This window comes from Megalobrama amblycephala, linkage group LG11 (assembly GCF_018812025.1).
Source record: "Megalobrama amblycephala isolate DHTTF-2021 linkage group LG11, ASM1881202v1, whole genome shotgun sequence".
Lineage (NCBI taxonomy): Eukaryota > Metazoa > Chordata > Actinopteri > Cypriniformes > Xenocyprididae > Megalobrama > Megalobrama amblycephala.
In genome coordinates this window covers 27362024-27379762 of record NC_063054.1, presented here as the reverse complement: position 1 = coordinate 27379762, position 17739 = coordinate 27362024, and the positions used below count along the sequence as shown (strand labels likewise).

Below are 17739 nucleotides of genomic sequence, written 5' to 3'. Positions count from 1 at the left end.
TTAACTAGTTGCCAAAACGGTTTAAAAACTAAAATGAAATAAAAACTATATAAAAATATTACAAAAATAAAAATGACACATGTACAACAATTTCTTAAATTTTAACTAAAATTAAAAACAGAAAATGTATAAAAAAAGATTTGAAATATTAACAAACTATAATAGTGTATCAATGATACTAAAATAACGGTTTTTGATTAATTAATTATACTAATTATAGCTAATTATACTATACTAATTATGGTATTTGATGAATATAGATTTTTAATTTTCAGTTTTAAATTATTTTGTCATTTTGTGCTTTTGTTTATTTTTGTTCTTTTTATTTGTTTTAGTAATATTTGCTTTTCGTTTAATATTTATATTTTATTTCGGTATTTTTACATTAACAAAAACAATAGTTTTTGTTAACAACACTGATGTACAAATTAATTTTTTTTTTTCCTTGACCTCGCAGCCATGCAGTCATCTGAGGGCCCGCTTGAGCATGTGACTGTCTATGGGAGTGCCAGTGGTTCAGTGCGCTCCACCAGCCCTAATGTTCAGACCACCCTGGCTCAACCTCTGCTGAACGTTCAACAGCAGAGCCAAGCCACTGCATTCATCCAGCCCACTCAACAACAAACACAACCCCCTGCTGAACCATCCAATCAGGAACCTCCAGCTGCTGTAATGCTCCCAACCTCACAAATAGACAGGCCTCTTTCCACATCCACAGGGCTGTGGAGTGCCACCGCTAGCACAAGCAGTGCCAATGCAGGTAGAGTCAATTATAAACTCCGCCAGATTAGCTCAACACTTTTGTCATTGAAATTGAGCTCCAATGTGTCCTCCTCCTATAGTGACTGCATCTCCTAGTAATGCCTTGAGCAAACGCCCCCGTGAAGAGGAACAAGAGAGCATGTCTGCTGACACGCAGTCCCAGGATGAGCCCAGTGACACTCCTATTTGCAAGAGGGTCCGCATTCATAGGGTGGGGCTGGAGGTGAGGTTCATAACTAAAGTATATTTATACAAGGTGCCATAATATAAATTCAAGACTGTGCAACATAAAACATAAAATATACACTGCAGGAAGAGATATTGGCTGAGGACAGCACTGAGGCTGAGAGCGTTGTACCGGGTGACAACCAGGAGGCTCCTGATGCTGGACAGGTAATGGCAGGAGGGATGTGTGTAGAACTTCCTGTTTGTATTCAGACAGAGTAGACGTGTGAAACTAATAGAAATTGGTGTTTCATATGCATGTGTGAAGGAGTTGGAGAGCTACGCTACTTTGGAGATGATGGATGAGGAACCAGGACCATCTCAGTCTGTGCCTGGAGATCGACTTCTGCCCCATTCCTCTGACACCCATCAAAGCCCAAATGAGCCCGATCACCACGTTATAGTCATTGTTAGTGACACAGATAGTGAGGGAGATCATGAAGATGAATCCGAGGAGGAGGAAGAGGAGGAGGAAGAAGAGCAGGTTTGTAGTCACACCGAATCTGAAATTCAGTGATGTTTGATTGTGTTATATGAACTGTTTTTACCCACCTTAGGATTATGAGGAGGAAGATGAGGAAGAGGAGGAGGAAGATGACGATGATGAGGAGGATGGAGGGATTGGGGAAGAGGGAGAGGAGAGCAACGAAGGGAGCGGCAGCAGAGACGGCAATGAGGCCTACGAGGGTGACGACACAGAGGTACAAAGCAGAGATGTGCACCAATCAGAATTCAGTTGAGAATGCCAATTCCTGAATTTAAATTGAGGTAGCTAATAGGATGCAGAATTCTAATTTAAACTTTAAAAAGTGTAATTAAAATCAAGTTAAATTCAAAGACACTGCTTTAAGTGTCGTTTTATCAGTACATTGTATTTTTCAGTCTGATTTACCCATATAGCATATGTTGTGTATATATAATGCATAGAAACGTACAAGGGATGACAACCAAAGCTCGTTAACTGATCATTAAACGTTAACCGGCAAGATTGCTTAATTAGAATTAAATTAATTTAGAATGGTTAAGTGTCTGTGACCCATTAAAAAAAATAACAATTTGTTTTCCAGGGGTTTAGTTTTACATGTGCAAATAGCAGCATAAACAACAGAACATGAGGATTCATCATCACATCACGCACCTGCAGCGCTTCTGTGAATGGAGAAAAACAGAATAAAATCATATATATATATATATATATATATATATATATATATATATATATATATATATATATATATATATATATATAAAAGGAATAAATACGCAACATATCACTTAAATAATTACCAGATTAACAAAACGAAAGAAAAAAACTCTGAGAAGTAGTAAATGCAGAGTTTGTTCATTTTTGTGATGCGCTCCAAAAACAAGTTCACAGAAAGAAAACTGAGATGACAGCATCCTGTTTGTTTTCTTTATTTTACAAAAGCGCAATGTTTTGTTTTATATTGTGAGTGTACACCAATAAAAGTAAACCCTTTACAGTTTCCAATGATGTCTTACTCTTATCTGTATGACCATAAATGGAGTATTTTAAGTTGTTTGTGCTGTTATAAGGAAACATTTCAAGTGATCGCGCAGACGCCTCGCTCGCACACGACATATCAGTTCTAGTATTGCTAATTTGACATCACAACCTGTTCATTAGCTAAATAATATGCAGTCAACCAAACATATAAAAAGTTACACTGCTCAATTTAAATGCAGCACAAGCACACTTTTGCATATGTGAATGATAATGTTTTATGTAGGTATTGGAATGCAAATGAAGTACAAAGCCATGATAAATAAGTTTAGCATCCAAATACTTTGCGAAATATGGAAAAGTTTGGATTTGTGCTGAATGAAAGAGGAAGGCTATGTGAAGTTTCTATTTCAGTTTCACTTTAAATAAATTCGTTTTGGCTTGATGTTTATATAGCTACTTTTTTTTCATTGTTGTTCTGTTTTTAATACCGTTAAATTTAAAGGATTTGTAGAGTGAGGGGAACTAAAATAGCCTATAGCTTTGTTTATATAGGGTTCCTACTCAGTTTGTAAAAGTATGGAGTTTGATTTGAGTAATTTCCAGGTCTGGATAAGTATTAAAAATATTTTTTTCCAGACTATTGCCCCTATTCGGTTTTCTAAAATATAAAATTAAGAATTCCTGAAAACTAAATGCATCATGCAAGCAGTCATTGCAAAAGTTTTTTGATCGATTTGTGATTTTCGAACACAACTGAATGAATTTAAGGAACATATTTTCATTATCTTTACCATAAGCAAGCTCTTTTGAACTTCACTAAACGATTGTGTGTGTCACTCAAACCAGCAACAGATAAAGGAGCAAATGTTATCTAAATCAGACTGTAGTTTGCTGTTTGGTGATCAGTATCACACTGACGTGTCAGAGATGAATATATGCCAGATATTAAATGTTTTAGGTTTCTTCTCATTATGTAATCACAGTTATCACTTTGAGAAAACCAATGGAGGAAAAAAAGAGAAATTAAAAATATTTATAATATATTTTATATTTATATTAAATATCTAAATACCAAACATAATGCTGAAAATAATGGTATATGAACCATTTATGTTAAATAACGTCTAAAAAATCAACAGTGAGGTTTGGAAATTTGAGTCTGGAAAAGTATGAAATTTTGAAATGTGTAGGAACTCTGTTTATAGTGTTTGTAAACATTTAGCTTTTTATCGGTAGGCCTATATAATTTCTGAATGTAATAATAAAATGCAACTTATATGCAACTTGTTTTTTTTTTTTCTCTCCCTCTCTCAAAACTAAATTTTATGATTTTTTTTTTTTTTTTTTTTTTTTTTTACCATGCAGCAAATGTTTTCAAAATATCTTGAAAAATTACTTAAATTACTTTTTAAACCATTTAACGAATAGTATTAATCGGTCAAAATTCTTACTGCCGTTTAACCAGTTAACTATGAGCATCCCTAAAATGTAGAAAATTCTGACAAACATTACACATTAATAATCAAATTGGTTATTAGTTTTTAATTTACCTTTCAAAAGATTTTTTTTATATTTTTGAAAGAAATCTCTTATGCTCACCAAGGCTGCATTTATTTGACATTTATTTATTTGCATTTATTTTGGCATTACCCCAGTCTTCAGTGTCGCATGATCCGTCTGAAATCATTATAATATGCTGATTTTGATGTTTTAATTTTTTGCTAAATATTTTTTTGGAAACAGCATTTATTTGAAAATAAAATCTTTTGTTACATTATAAATGTCTTTACTGTCATGCTTGATCAATTGAATGCATCCTTGCCAAATAAAAGTGCTATTTTCTTTCTTTCAAAAAAAAAAGTTACTCCCAACTTTTGAATGTCAGTGTATATCTCTAAATTAATTAAACGTTCTAAACTCTAAATTACTCTAAATTAGTAAAACATTCTACTTATCAGTTGAAAAAATTATCATAATGTCTAAAATTATCTATGCGTTTTTTTTTTTTTTTTTTTTTTTTTTTTTGCTAAACTTGGACTAATTAAATTCCTATATGTAAATAGATATCTATGAATTGATGTTCAGTAAATTCCTCTTCCCTTTGCCCAACCCTAGCACACATAATTGGTTTTTGTGCAACATAAACACCTACATTTGGACTTAACATCAGAGAGGTTGGTATAATGGCACTTTTCCACTGTGTGGTATGACTCTGCTTGGCATGACTGCTTGGCTCGGTTTGCTTTTCCACTGTAGTTTTAGTACCGCTTCAAAGTGGGTAGGATTATAGACTGATCTTTATAGTTGCGCTGCCACTTCATCTACTGACAATGATACAGCCATTTCTTTTTTTCCAAGTTTCAAATCAAAAAAGTCATGCGAACAAAAGATAATGCGGTGGCTGTTGCTGACTAATTAAATCTAGTAGGTTTGGTATGTCGTGTCGCAAATCCAATGACGCTGGTAATAACGATTCTCTCTGACCAATCAGTGATCTGCAGTGTTTACACGTCACCTTTTAGTATCAGTACGGTTTATTTGGACCCTCAACCAGGTACTAGGTACTGTGCACAGTGGAAAATCCTCCGAAAGTGAGCTGTACTGAGCCATACCGTGCAGTGGAAAAGCTAGCTTATGCCATTTTTAACCACAACTTGCCATTATGCAATGTGTTTGTGTATAACTGGCGCAGCAGGGTCAGTTTGACTACGCACCCTTCCCTAATTTTTAATGATGATAAAAACAAAGTTAAAACCATTCTCCTAAATACAGCTTGGGACAAACGTTCTCTGTGTATGTATGAATCAAAATATAATACTCAGGGAAATTAACTAGAAATATTCTTCCTGCTATTTCTGCTTCCGGACCATCCTTTCCAAGGTCCCTGATCCCACAGATCCAGGCACTGAGACAGAGGAAAGTCTTGGAGCGACAGACTCCACCCAACGCATGGCAGATTCTCAGAGCTGTAAGTCGGCGTGAACTAACCATCTGTCTGAAAGGATGTGTGGAAACAACTGTTGATCTTTTCCATGCTATTACAGTTAATGGGATTGAGGCTTTCAAGCTTCAAAAAGTCAGTTGTTGGTGTTTTAAAGTGCCTTCTCTTTTCCTTTCCTTGTGACGTCTCAGTTGAAACGAGCACATTGGATGTGTTTGATGCACCCGTCACCAGCTCTGCCTCTCGACCTCCACAATCACCCAGGAGACCTCAGCATCCTCTGCCACCACGACTAAACATCTTGGCCCCATCTGCTCAGGACTTGGGACCTCCTGCTCAAGTCCAGGTGTGTGTAAAGGTCTCTGTGTTCTGCGTGGCATAGCCTGAGGAATTTTTTTTTTCATGGTTTGCTGTTAGGCATTGCCTGGAGTGTGTGTGTGTGTGTGTGTGTGTGTGTGTGTGTGTGTGTGTGTGTGTGTGTGTGTGTGTGTGTGTGTGTGTGTGTGTGTGTGTGTGTGTGTGTGTGTGTGTGTGTGTGTGTGTGTGTGTTTTGTTGGGAAAAAAAAAAAAACTTGCATGTGTCTGCAGCGTCTCCCAGTTCGTCGACAGTCAGTGGGACGAGGCCTTCAGCTTACCCCTGGAATGGCCAGTAGTGCAGTGAGTCACCTTTTAGTACTTGGTTTGATTGTGTGCTGTTTGTACCTGAGCTTGAATGCTTTGCTATAGCTGTTCAATCCCAATGTCATTGTTTTCCTCTGTTTCCCAGCAGCAGCATTTCTTTGAGGACGATGACAGGATGGTTCCCAGTACCCCTACACTCATTCCTCCACGCTCGGATGGATTTGCTGAAGCAATCCAGTGCGTTTCCTAGTTTTTACACTTCGCTGTGCTTGTTTCTTGCCACATGACTGATTTCTTCTCTGCTGTTGTACAAAGTTCTCCACAGGTCGCAGGCGTATCACGATTCCGATTCGGTCCTTCAGATGACCTTCCACAGACCAGCTCCTCTCACTCAGACCTTGGCCAGCTGCCCTCACAAGGTTGCATGCTTTACCTTATGTTATTGAGTCTGAAAGGACTATTACTTAACTGCTCTTTCTGTCAGATATTGATTCATTTTTTTATGATGTCTTCTGTGTATTGCAGGTTTAGGCATGTATGATAGTTCTGTTTTCCTTGGAGCTCATGAGGAGGAGTCGGGTGGCCGAAGTGTACCCACAACCCCACTACAGATCGCTGCTCCTGGTATGTACAAAATCACCCATCCTTTTTTGGTTTCTTCTAATATCTGCAGCATTGTGACTCTGTCATACTGTTTCATTGACAACCCCTGTTTAATTGTAATTATTGTTCAAAATTGGGGTTTCAGTGTTTTTGTGTGTGTGTGTGTGTGTGTTTTTTCATATATCATACACAGAATGAGAATCTAAATTCTCTTGGAAATTCCCTATTTGAAAAAAAAAAAACTTACCAAGTGCAGGATTATGCAATGGTCACTTGTTTTACTTTCATTTACTTAGAATTTAAATACCCCTCAAATTGTTGACACACAAAGGGATGACACAAGCCATTTCAAAATAATTTCAGTATCCTTTCTTTTTACATCATTACTGTACCTTTTTATAATTGGTTAAATCAGCTTTTTTTATCTATTCAGTGACAATTTTATCAGAGACTGTGCCATCTGAAACAAATGAGCATGCTTCTCAGTCTGTACCCATGGTGAGCACCTCCACACCAGGCCTCAGCGCTCCTGCAGGCCCTAGTGGGGTGGAGGAGAGAGATGACATGTTCATGGATGGAGGAGACAGGTGAGTGTGAGCCCTTAAATCTGCCCACACAACACATTGACAACTTCCTTTCATTCTTGTGCCATATAAGGAGTTTGGGAGATCATGAACTCCATAATGGAGTAGTAGGTGTAGTATATGTGTATTTTAAGGTAATTATGTCTGATAAATATTTCTGCAGTGCTGAAGCTTCACTTGAGGCTGTGTCACAGACTGAGGCAGAGGAACCAGCCCAGACATCAGATGAGGCCAGTCTGCCTTCCACAAGCCAAGAACCTTCATCTAGTTCTGCAGGTACATGCAAGCACACTTAAAATTATTCAAACCACCTCAAATGTCTCATTGCAGTTTCACAAACTGTGTGTCTCTCTTCTCTTTCAGACACAAGCAGCTCTCAGCCTCCTAAAGCTAGAACGGGGTCTGGCAGACAATGGACTAGTGGTCGTGGTTCTAGGAGTTTTGTAAAGAGGGGTAAGAATATGGACCATTTTTAGTTTCTCAAACTGTGGCATATGATTCTTTATTTCTTTTCTTTTTAACCCAGATGCATTAACACAGATTTGACATGATCATGTGGATTTGACATCTTTATTGACTACTTTCTTTGCTGTAGGTGGAGCAGGTGTCATGGGTGTGAGGGGCCGTTTTGCTAGGTGAAGCAAACTCCCAGCAGTCATCGTTCTAGTTCTGGAGCGACACATTCTGAACTTATAGTTCCAAAAGAATTAGCCATACCTTCATTCTGCTTCAAAGATTCAGTCAATGTATTATAATTGTTGTTTGTTAGTTTAATGTTTTGAGCAATCATCATCGTTATTTTAATGGTTTTACATCCGTACAATAAAATTGTTTTGAAGGAAATTCTTAGTTTGTCCTTAATTCTGTCACTGACGATGCAGCATATTACTGCCAAAAACTGTTTTTCCATGGCACATAAGACAAGGGCATCACTAGAAATCTAAATTCACTGTATATATATATATATATGAGGTAAATAGATGAATGACTCAGTTTTTCTTAGTTTCCTGGCATTTGAAGAAGCTGCTCGCAGAGTTTTCCCTTGGACCTGTAGCAGATTTCAAGATCACTGGTTTTTCTCTTTCCATTTTTATGCTGTAATACTTTCCTGTGAAAGACAAGAACAGAAATATGTAATAAACACTGGGAGCAGTGTCGTTTCTAATTAAACTATTAAAAAACATTTTTGGTAACTGAAATGAAGCTGAAATATGAAAAACTTGTGAAAAAATTAGAAATGTTTCCTTGGTAATTAATTGAAATAAGTTTTAAGTTGAAGTACTAAAATTACTAAAAAATGAAATAAATTAAAGCTACATAGAAATATGTTTGTTACATTTTTAAATAAAAATTGACAACTAAAATTCAAAATATAAAAAAATACTATAATAGCATATATACACTGAAATAACACTGGTTGAGAGCTACATTAGCCAGGCTTTCAATTAAAAATTTAGCTAGACAAGCAACTATTCTAGTGAGTCTTGCAGTTGTATTACTTGCCAAATTTGATTAATCATAAACCTTGTGACTTGAAACAGTGCTAGAACAGAGTCCAATACCAGCTTTTCTCTACTTTTAATGAATGACGTAACACTCACTTTGAGAAAATACATAATACTTGTATCCCTCTTTCACCCTTGAGGGTACGGACACTGCTGAGGTCACCATGGTTGGAAATCCTCTCCAGTTCTTTGAGATATTGATCATTTGCCCCAGAGCTGAAACTGGAAGAAGAAGAAAAAAAACTTGGTAACACTTTATTTTAGTGTCTTTTAACTAGTTTCTTATTACCATGCATATTACTAGAATATTGACTATTTATTAGTACTTATTAAACACATTAATGCCTTATTTTGCATGACCTTATTCTACATTCTTAATCCTGCCCAATACCTGAGCTCAACTACCTCACTAACTATTAATAAGCAGTAAATTAGGAGTTTATTAAGGGAAAAGTCATAGTTAATAGTTTGTTTTCCCTATACTAAAGTGTTAGCAAAAACTCCTAAATAATAATATTTAAAAGAGGTCTGTTTCACTGACTTTTTAAGGTCAATAATCATGTCCATTAGGGCACACCTGGAACAAAATGTCCTTCTGAGGCTATATTGGTGAAACTTCTGTTCCAGGAAGTAGTATATATGGTATTTTCACTTTACACAAACCTTTTTGTTATTATTATATATTATTATTCTGTTATTTAAATGTGATTAATCTTTTAAATGTTATTGTAATGCTGTATGGACTAAAATAGTATTTTGGGTAACACTTTACAATAAGGTTCATTAGTTAACATTAACTTTATTAGTTAACATGAACTAATAATGAACTGCACTTATACAGCATTTATTAATCTTTGTTAGGGCCTAATGTTTATTTCAAAATTTACTAATACATTACTAAAGTCTTGTTAACATTAGTTAATGCACTGTGAACTAACATGAACGAACAATGAACAACTGTATTTTCATTAACATTAATGAAGATTAGTAAAAACAGTAACATATGTGTTGCTCATTGTTAGTTCAGTTAGTTAATACATTAACTAATGAACATTATTGTAAAGTGGTACCGTATTTTGTAATAAAAAAATTTTTAATTCTTTACCGGCTTGTCGTCTGGCTCTCATCCTCACTGTGAACACAGGAATTTTTGGCTTTTTTCCACATGTTGGAGTAACCTGGTATGTGTACTTTTGAGCCATCCCACCTGCAGAAATCGATTTGAAAATCAACATTGACACACGCCTAATAAAAACAAGCAGCCATAGTGTGCTTATAGCATGTACATGTAAATATTTCTTCTGATTCTTACCTCTTTTGAAGAAGATTACAGACTCTTTTCTGCTTCTGTACTCAGGTATAGATAAAGCAGCTGTGATATGACCGATCTGTCCGAAGCCCTGGCTGACAGGTTTGGGAAAGCCAGAATCCATCACACCATTCTCAAACCTCCAGTAGTCTTTTCCCTATCAAATATGTGCAAACAAGATACATTAGTTGTTGTCCAGCATTTAATTTGACACCACTTCTGTTATAATTGTCTGTGATTCTAAATTTGGTAAAATGAAGAGTTATGTCTTAATGACTATGTATGAACCTTGAAGAAGTAGGTTTTGCCCTGGCAGTTGCAACGGGTGTAAACGGTGTCGATGGGAGATGGGATTCCCCACACCCTTGTAATTAACTGAGGAGGATCAGGATTTCTGTATTTGTCCAGTGTCCAAAAATAATGTCCTATAGAAAACAAAGAGAAAGCGACACATTCTTTCACACTTCATATTTGGTTCACAGTTCCCTACGCTCTGGAACTTTCCATATAATTATAAAGGAATGAAATGTGTTTTTCCAAATTGTGCTACCTGTGCTACCTTTTAAAACTGGAAAAGATAAATGCATTGAACCAGATTAATTGCTGCTATCAAGCAAGCGTTCTGTACAATGTGGTACTGACCTCTGAACACCACAATGGTACCATTTCTCAGTGTAGTCAGACCACTGACTGGACGCCCACTGCAGAGGTTAGTGTCATAATCATCTGGAAAGGGAAAAAACGAAACAGAACAAATTAATGATCAAAATTATGCAAAATATTCTTTTCAAAAACTTTATAATAGCTGGAATTTTAAATATTCATGATAGCATCTGAGTGTCAGCAATGTTGAGATGGAAACTATGAAGGCTCTTAGTGGAAACAGAATTTCCCACAATGAATATGAAACATGAAAGATCTTACCAGCTTGATAATCTTTAATACTATCTGTTTTGCCATTCTTGTCTGAGCTTGGTTTAAGAGTTTGTTTTACTGGTCTGATTGGATCAATGCCACTAGGATCAATAGGAGATTCCTTTGGTTCTGTTTTGTCGTTCTTGTCTGTACTAGGCTGAGTGGGTTTTTTTGTTGGTTTCACTGGAGCAAAAGTGGACGGTGTCTTTGGGATTGATGTAGCTCTAGAACCCTTGAGAGATGATGATTCCTTTGGATCTTCACCCTGTGCCATTGTAGTCATTTCAGTGACACTTGTAGGACTTTCTGTTGGTGCAGTGCTTGTAGGACCTTCTGTTGGTGCAGTGCTTGTAGGACCTTCTGTTGGTGCTGTGCTTGTAGGACTTTCTGTCAGTGCTGTGCTTGTAGGATCTTCTGTTGGTGCTGTGCTTGTAGGACCTTCTGTTGGTGCAGTGCTTGTAGGACTTTCTGTTGGTGCAGTGCTTGTAGGACTTTCTGTTGGTGCTGTGCTTGTAGGATCTTCTGTTGGTGCTGTGCTTGTAGGACTTTCTGTTGGTGCTGTGCTTGTAGGATCTTCTGTTGGTGCTGTGCTTGTAGGACTTTCTGTTGGTGCTGTGCTTGTAGGATCTTCTGTTGGTGCTGTGCTTGTAGGATCTTTTGTTGGTGCTGTGCTTGTAGGATCTTCTGTTGGTGCTGTGCTTGTAGGATCTTCTGTTGGTGCTGTGCTTGTAGGACCTTGTGTTGGTGCTGTGCTTGATGTACCTTCTGTTGTTGCTGTGCTTGTAGGACTTTCTGTTGGTGCTGTGCTTGCATTCTCTTGTGGCTGTGGTGTGCTGGAAGTTGTCATTTCCTCAGATGGCTGTTGAGTAGTATACTCTATAGGGTTCTCATCAGCAGAGAGCATGCTGTTTGCATCTGGATAAGACAAAACAATTACTGTTGTAAATTGACCCATCTGTTTTCCCTTTTTGTTTTTCCTTATTTTTATTTGTACTACATTTCCCACAACCCCCTGGTCAAGGTCTATAAATAGACCTAATTTCCTTCCTTTGTTCCTTTTACATTGGTGAGGTGTGGGTATTTGAATGGACACCCAACCATGTCTTTTGAGTCCCTTCCTTAGGATGTGTTAAGTAAGTTTGTTTTTGTCAGTTGTATGGTTTGAATTTGTTTATTTGAATAATTGGGTTTAATAACTATCTTGGATTGAGTATATATTGTTTAATGTTTATTGATGAATTGTTTGTATGAGCCTTATTTATCTTCTTGTATGGTTTGTAGTGACTAAAGATCATCCTGTTCGTCCTATCTTGTTAATCCTGCCCTTCCTTTTAACATCTGTCCATTTACATCATGTGAATCTGCTCCATGTGCCTCCATGTGCTTTGGGTCATTTGAAATATTCAAGACTTAAGCATCCTGACTGCAAAGGACTGGTGTTTTTTCCAGTTTTTTAATCAGACACGCCACAAAGTTTCTACAACTCTGTCGAACTTTGGATATTTAACATCTGATATCCATCAATTACAATTATTGTACAACCCGAATTCCGGAAATGTTGGGATATTTTTTAAATTTGAATAAAATGAAAACTAAGACTTTCAAATCACATGAGCCAATATTTTATTCACAATAGAACATAGATAACATAACAAATGTTTAAACTAGAAATTTTACAATTTTATACACAAAATGAGCTTATTTCAAATTTGATGCCTGCTACAGGTCTCAAAATAGTTGGGACGGGGGCATGTTTACCATTGTGTAGCATCTCCTCTTCTTTTTAAAACAGTTGTAAAGACCTCTGGGCATCGAGGTTATGAGTTTCTGGAGTTTTGGTGTTGAAATTTGGTCCCTTTCTTGCCTGATATAGGTTTCCAGCTGCTGAAGAGTTCGTGGTCGTCTTTGATGTATTTTTCTCTATAGGAGAAAGATCTGGACTGCAGGTAGGCTAATTAAGCACCCAGACTCTTCTACGACAAAGCCATGCTGTTGTAATAACTGCAGTATGTGGTTTTGCATTGTCCTGCTGAAATACACAAGGCCATCCCTGAAATAGATGTCGCCTGGGGGGGAGCATATGTTGCTCTACAACCTTTATATACCTTTCAGCATTCATAGTGCCTTCAAAAACATGCAAGCTGCCCATACCATATGCACTTATGCACCCCCATATCATCAGAGATGTTGATTTTGAACCGAATGCTGATAACATGCTGGAAGGTCTCCCTCCTCTTTAGCCCGGAGAACATTTGGACTTGTCTGACATGGAACACTTTTCCACTTTGAAACAGTCTATTTTAAATGAGCCTTGACCCACAGTACATGACGGTACTTCTGGACCATGTTCACATATGGCTTCCTTTTTGCATGATAGAGCTTTAGTTGGCATCTGCAGATGACACGGCGGATTGTGTTTACCGACAGTAATTTCTGGAAGTATTCCTGGGCCCATTTAGTAATGTCATTGACACAATCATGTCGATGATTGATGCAGTGTCGTCTGAGGGCCCGAAGACCACGGACATCCAATAAAGGTCTTCGGCCTTGTCCCTTACACACAGAGATTTCTCCAGTTTCTCTGAATCTTTTGATGATGTTATGCACTGTAGATGATGAGTATTGCAAAGCTTTTGCAATTTAGCATTGAGGAACTTTGTTTTTAAAGTATTCCACAATCGTTTTATGCACTCTTTCACAGCTCTGCCCATCTTTACTTCTAAAAGATTCTGCCTCTTTAAGACATCCCTTTTATAATCATGTTATAGACCTGATATCAATTAACTTAATTAGTAGCTAGATGTTCTCCCAGCTGAATCTTTTTAAAATTTCTTGCTTTTTCAGCCATTTGTTGCCCCCATGCCAACTTTTTTGAGATCTGTAGCATGCATCAAATTTGAAATGAGCTCATTTAGTGGATAAAAGTGTATAAGTGTAAAATTTGTTACGTTATCTATATTCTATTGTGAATAAAATATTGGCTCATGTGATCTGAAAGTCTTTCAGTTTTCATTTTATTCGAATTTAAAAAACGTCCCAACATTTCCGGAATTCAGGTTGTAGAATGGCTATGGTCTACATCATGCATAGAAAAACTGCAATACCAGAACTGTTCTGTCAATCCCTGTGTAACACAGTAAACCACAAAAGACATAAATGTTTGCTCTGGATTTTGCTAATGTGGCAAGCACCTGCTGTCTGGGTGAAAGACGGGCTAGATGGGGGCAGGGATGAAGCCACGATGCTGCTGTTTGGTTCCTGAGTGGTCTCCTCATTCTCTGAGTAGGAAGTGCTGTTTTCCCCAACATTCACTTCTATATCTGTATCTGCATAAGGTGAAATTATCTCTGTTGGGACATCAGTTTGAGAAAATAAAAGTTAAATGTTCAATTAACTTTGTAATTATGAACATATCTTTGTCAGTAAGTGCTGCTATTTTTGTTTTTTTTTGTATATTTGACATAAAACTTGTGATTATTAATACTCACCAGAGCCTTCAGAAGGTGTGGACTCACTTTCATCCTCAGTGATCATTAACTCTTCTGCCTCAGCATAAAAAGACAATGTCATTTTATCTGAGTACAACGGTTTTGCCTCAAGTTGCAAATACAATATCGACTGAAACAAGCAATTATTTTAAGTATAAACAAGGTATAAAGTCATCTGCTTTTTCAATTGTCATAACTGATCAAGCTTCCAAATGCAGTTATATATTTTTTATTACTCATTGTTCATGTGAACTGACTTTCCAAATATTCATCTTTGTGTAATCATTCACACATGAGAAAAATTTTACTTCATACTTCATTGTTTCATCAGGACAAATGTTAAAGTAATATAGTTCAACAAGTGCTCTACAGGAAAAAAAGGAGAAAAGGGAAAGACAAAGAGGAAGACTCACCTCCAGTTCCTTCCTCATTGGTCATCTCCTCATTGGAGGATTCTACCAAAAAAAGATGTCACAACTATACTTTAAGAGAACTGTTATCAAGATCAACAGCTACATGAAGCAAAAGATCAATACACTTTGATTTGGTTATTTGTGACAAAGCTGCAGTAATTATACCTGTAGATTTTTTATTCTTTATGTTTAGGCATAAGTTAGTAGTCCTTTGAGCTGCGGTGCCAGTGTTTCTTGGCTTTAAGGCAGTATCTGTGACAGTCACAGAGATATAAGCTTAAAATTAGGGCAAGATTAGACACATGCAAACGGATGGATAGATCTGCAATTTCTGTTGTTAATTATTTTAATGAATAAATACCGTTCAAATGTTTGGGGTCAATAAGATTTTTTTTTTTTGGAAGAAATGAATACTTTAAAAAGATGCATTGATATGATCAAATGTGACAGTTTTACTTTGTTACAAAAGATTACGGTTGCAAATAAATGCTGTTCTTTTTAACTTTCTATTCATCAAAGAATCCTGAAAAAAATGTATCAGTTTCCACAAAAATCATAAGCAGAAAAACTGTATTCAACATTAAAAATTAGAAGAAATATTTCTTGAGCATCAAATCAGCAAATTAGAATGATTTCTGAAGGATCATGTGACACTGAAGACTGGAGTAATGATGCTGAAAATTCAGCTTTGCCATCAAAGGAATAAATTACATTTTATGTATTAAATATATTAAAATAGAAAAGTTCTTTTAAAGTGTTTTTTCACAATATTTACTGTTTTACTGTATTTTGATCAAATAAATGCAGAGTGGTGAGCATAAGCGACTTCTTTAAAAAAATCTTTCCAAACATAATCTGTTGTAATATTAGATAGTTTATATTTTTTGCAATCAGTGTATATTAGTCAAAATATACAATTAGTATCAATTGTTGCAAATTATTTTCATGTTGGGAGCACTGTCAATTAATGTTTTATTTAGGTATAATTTGATTCAAATATGCTGCAGTTGCTATAGCTACCACACCCAAATTCTCCATCTAGTTTAATTTCTTACCTTCCATCAAGCACATGCTCTCATAATCAGGGCAGCACTGACTGTATGGGACACAGTCTATATCACAGTGACATGGATTGCCTCTATTAAAAGGCTCCCCACAGCGTCCTTTGCATGAGTCCTCTGTGATCAGAAATAATAGCAATGCAATCTCACAGTGTTTATGACATTCACACCAAAAGATACACCAATACTGATGGAGTTCATGTAAACCTTACTTGAAGTACACAAGTCTTGAAAGTCTGTACAGCACTCATTCAGGCCCAGACACTCATAGTCACACTGGCAGAAACTTCCCCTGTAGTACCCTTCTCCACAACGACCCCTGCAGCTATCTGGATAGAGTTTGTTTTAAAGAAAATGTAGATTTTGACTAAGAATTCAATGTGTTGAGCAACATATACAGTACAGTCCAAAAGTTTGGAACCACTAAGATTTTTAATGTTTTTAAAAGAAGTTTCGTCTGCTCACCAAGGCTACATTTATTTAATTAAAAATACAGTAAAAACAGTAATATTGTGAAATATTATTACAATTTAGAATAACTGTTTTCTATTTGAATATATTTAATTTATTCCTGTGATGGCAAAGCTGAATTTTCAGCATCATTACTCCAGTCATCAGTGTCACATGATCCTTCAGAAATCATTCTAATATGCTGATCTGCTGCTCAAGAAACATTTAATGTGTACAATTGTACAAAATATTTGTGTACAATATTTTTTTCAGGATTATTTGATGAATAGAAAGTTCAAAAGAACAGTGTTTATCTGAAATCTAATCTTTTGTAACATTATAAATGTCTTTACTGCCACTTTTGATTGATTTAATGCATCCTTGCTGAATAAAAGTATTCATTTCTTTAATTTCTTTTCAAAAAAATAAAAATAAAAATTCTTACTGACCCCAAACTTTTGAACGGTAGTGTATAATGCTACAGAAGCTTTGTATTTCAGATAAATGCTGTTCTTTTGAACTTTCTATTCATCAAGGAATCCTGAAAAAAAAAAGTACACAACTGTTTTCAACATTGAAAATAATCATAAATGTTTATTGAGCAGCAAATCAGCATATTAGAATGATTTCTGAAGGATCATGTGACACTGAAGACTGGAGTAACAATGCTGAAAATTCAGCTTTGCATCACAGGAATAAATTACTTTGTCAAATATATTTAAATAGTACACAGTTATTTTAAATTGTAATAATATTTCACAATATTACTGTTTTTTACTGTATTTTTAATTAAATAAATGTAGCCTTGGTGAGCAGACGAAACTTCTTTTAAAAACATTAAAAATCTTAGTGGTTCCAAACTTTTGGACTGTACTGTATTTACATTTAGACACAAAGACAAACACAACGAGAGATGAGTTAATTATTTACAGTTTCACAACAGAAATCACTGCATCACTACCCTGAGAGAAAAACAGCTCACTGTTATATTTATAGAATAAAATAGATTAGATAGATAGATAGATAGATAGATAGATAGATAGATAGATAGATAGATAGATAGATAGATAGATAGATAGATAGATAGATAGATAGATAGATAGATAGATAGATAGATAGATAGATAGATAGATAGAAACATTCTGTTGACTTACTTGGATTTGAAGAGCTTGTGGAGGCACAGGCAAAGAGCAGCAGTAAGGACAGATATGTAGCCATCTCAGTTGTTCACTGCTGGAGTCATCTAATAGACCCTCTGTTTTTTCACCTGCAGTGATCTTCACTTTTATATAGGGGCAGAATGGGGTGGTGTTCCCCTGTCGGTCCAATTATACAGTCCGTGCTGAATTAGTAATCGTCTAGTTTGCAAGGGTGCGGTGATTCACAAAGACAAA

At 36.0% G+C, this 17739-nt stretch overlaps 2 protein-coding genes across 10 annotated transcripts in view; one reads left to right on the top strand and one right to left on the bottom strand.

Moving 5' to 3' along the window:
• Positions 1 to 8047, top strand: part of tprb (translocated promoter region b, nuclear basket protein) — a 20956-nt gene extending 12909 nt beyond the window's left edge. Inside the window, exons 36-50 of one of the 6 annotated variants that reach the window (XM_048207082.1) lie at positions 458 to 760; positions 843 to 985; positions 1075 to 1155; positions 1256 to 1471; positions 1545 to 1688; positions 5336 to 5423; positions 5588 to 5742; positions 5985 to 6053; positions 6166 to 6254; positions 6333 to 6436; positions 6543 to 6641; positions 7054 to 7207; positions 7368 to 7480; positions 7568 to 7657; positions 7800 to 8047. In XM_048207082.1, coding sequence (XP_048063039.1) covers positions 458 to 760; positions 843 to 985; positions 1075 to 1155; positions 1256 to 1471; positions 1545 to 1688; positions 5336 to 5423; positions 5588 to 5742; positions 5985 to 6053; positions 6166 to 6254; positions 6333 to 6436; positions 6543 to 6641; positions 7054 to 7207; positions 7368 to 7480; positions 7568 to 7657; positions 7800 to 7843 — 1892 coding nt within the window. In that variant the 3' untranslated portion in view covers positions 7844 to 8047. Of the gene's footprint in view, positions 1 to 457; positions 761 to 842; positions 986 to 1074; positions 1156 to 1255; positions 1472 to 1544; positions 1756 to 2054; positions 2193 to 2225; positions 2475 to 5335; positions 5424 to 5587; positions 5743 to 5984; positions 6054 to 6159; positions 6255 to 6332; positions 6437 to 6542; positions 6642 to 7053; positions 7208 to 7367; positions 7481 to 7567; positions 7658 to 7799 lie in introns of those variants that run through there. The other 5 variants (XM_048207081.1, XM_048207080.1, XR_007187072.1 and 2 more) reach the window with 5 other exon arrangements.
• Positions 7761 to 17739, bottom strand: prg4b (proteoglycan 4b). 4 transcript variants are annotated; one of them, XM_048207086.1, is made up of 14 exons: positions 17500 to 17739; positions 16108 to 16224; positions 15890 to 16012; positions 15000 to 15086; positions 14835 to 14876; positions 14422 to 14475; positions 14125 to 14259; positions 10943 to 11848; positions 10661 to 10744; positions 10307 to 10443; positions 10022 to 10175; positions 9815 to 9916; positions 8806 to 8931; positions 7761 to 8312 (listed from the first exon to the last, which is right to left on the bottom strand). In XM_048207086.1, exons 1-14 carry the CDS (start codon positions 17561 to 17563, stop codon positions 8194 to 8196), a joined length of 2250 nt encoding a protein of 749 aa, XP_048063043.1. In that variant the 5' UTR covers positions 17564 to 17739; the 3' UTR covers positions 7761 to 8193. The 4 variants fall into 4 exon arrangements, with proteins under 4 accessions (XP_048063043.1, XP_048063042.1, XP_048063046.1 ...); XM_048207085.1 differs by having other exon boundaries at positions 14125 to 14280; positions 17500 to 17738; XM_048207089.1 differs by lacking the exon at positions 15000 to 15086 and having other exon boundaries at positions 17500 to 17737.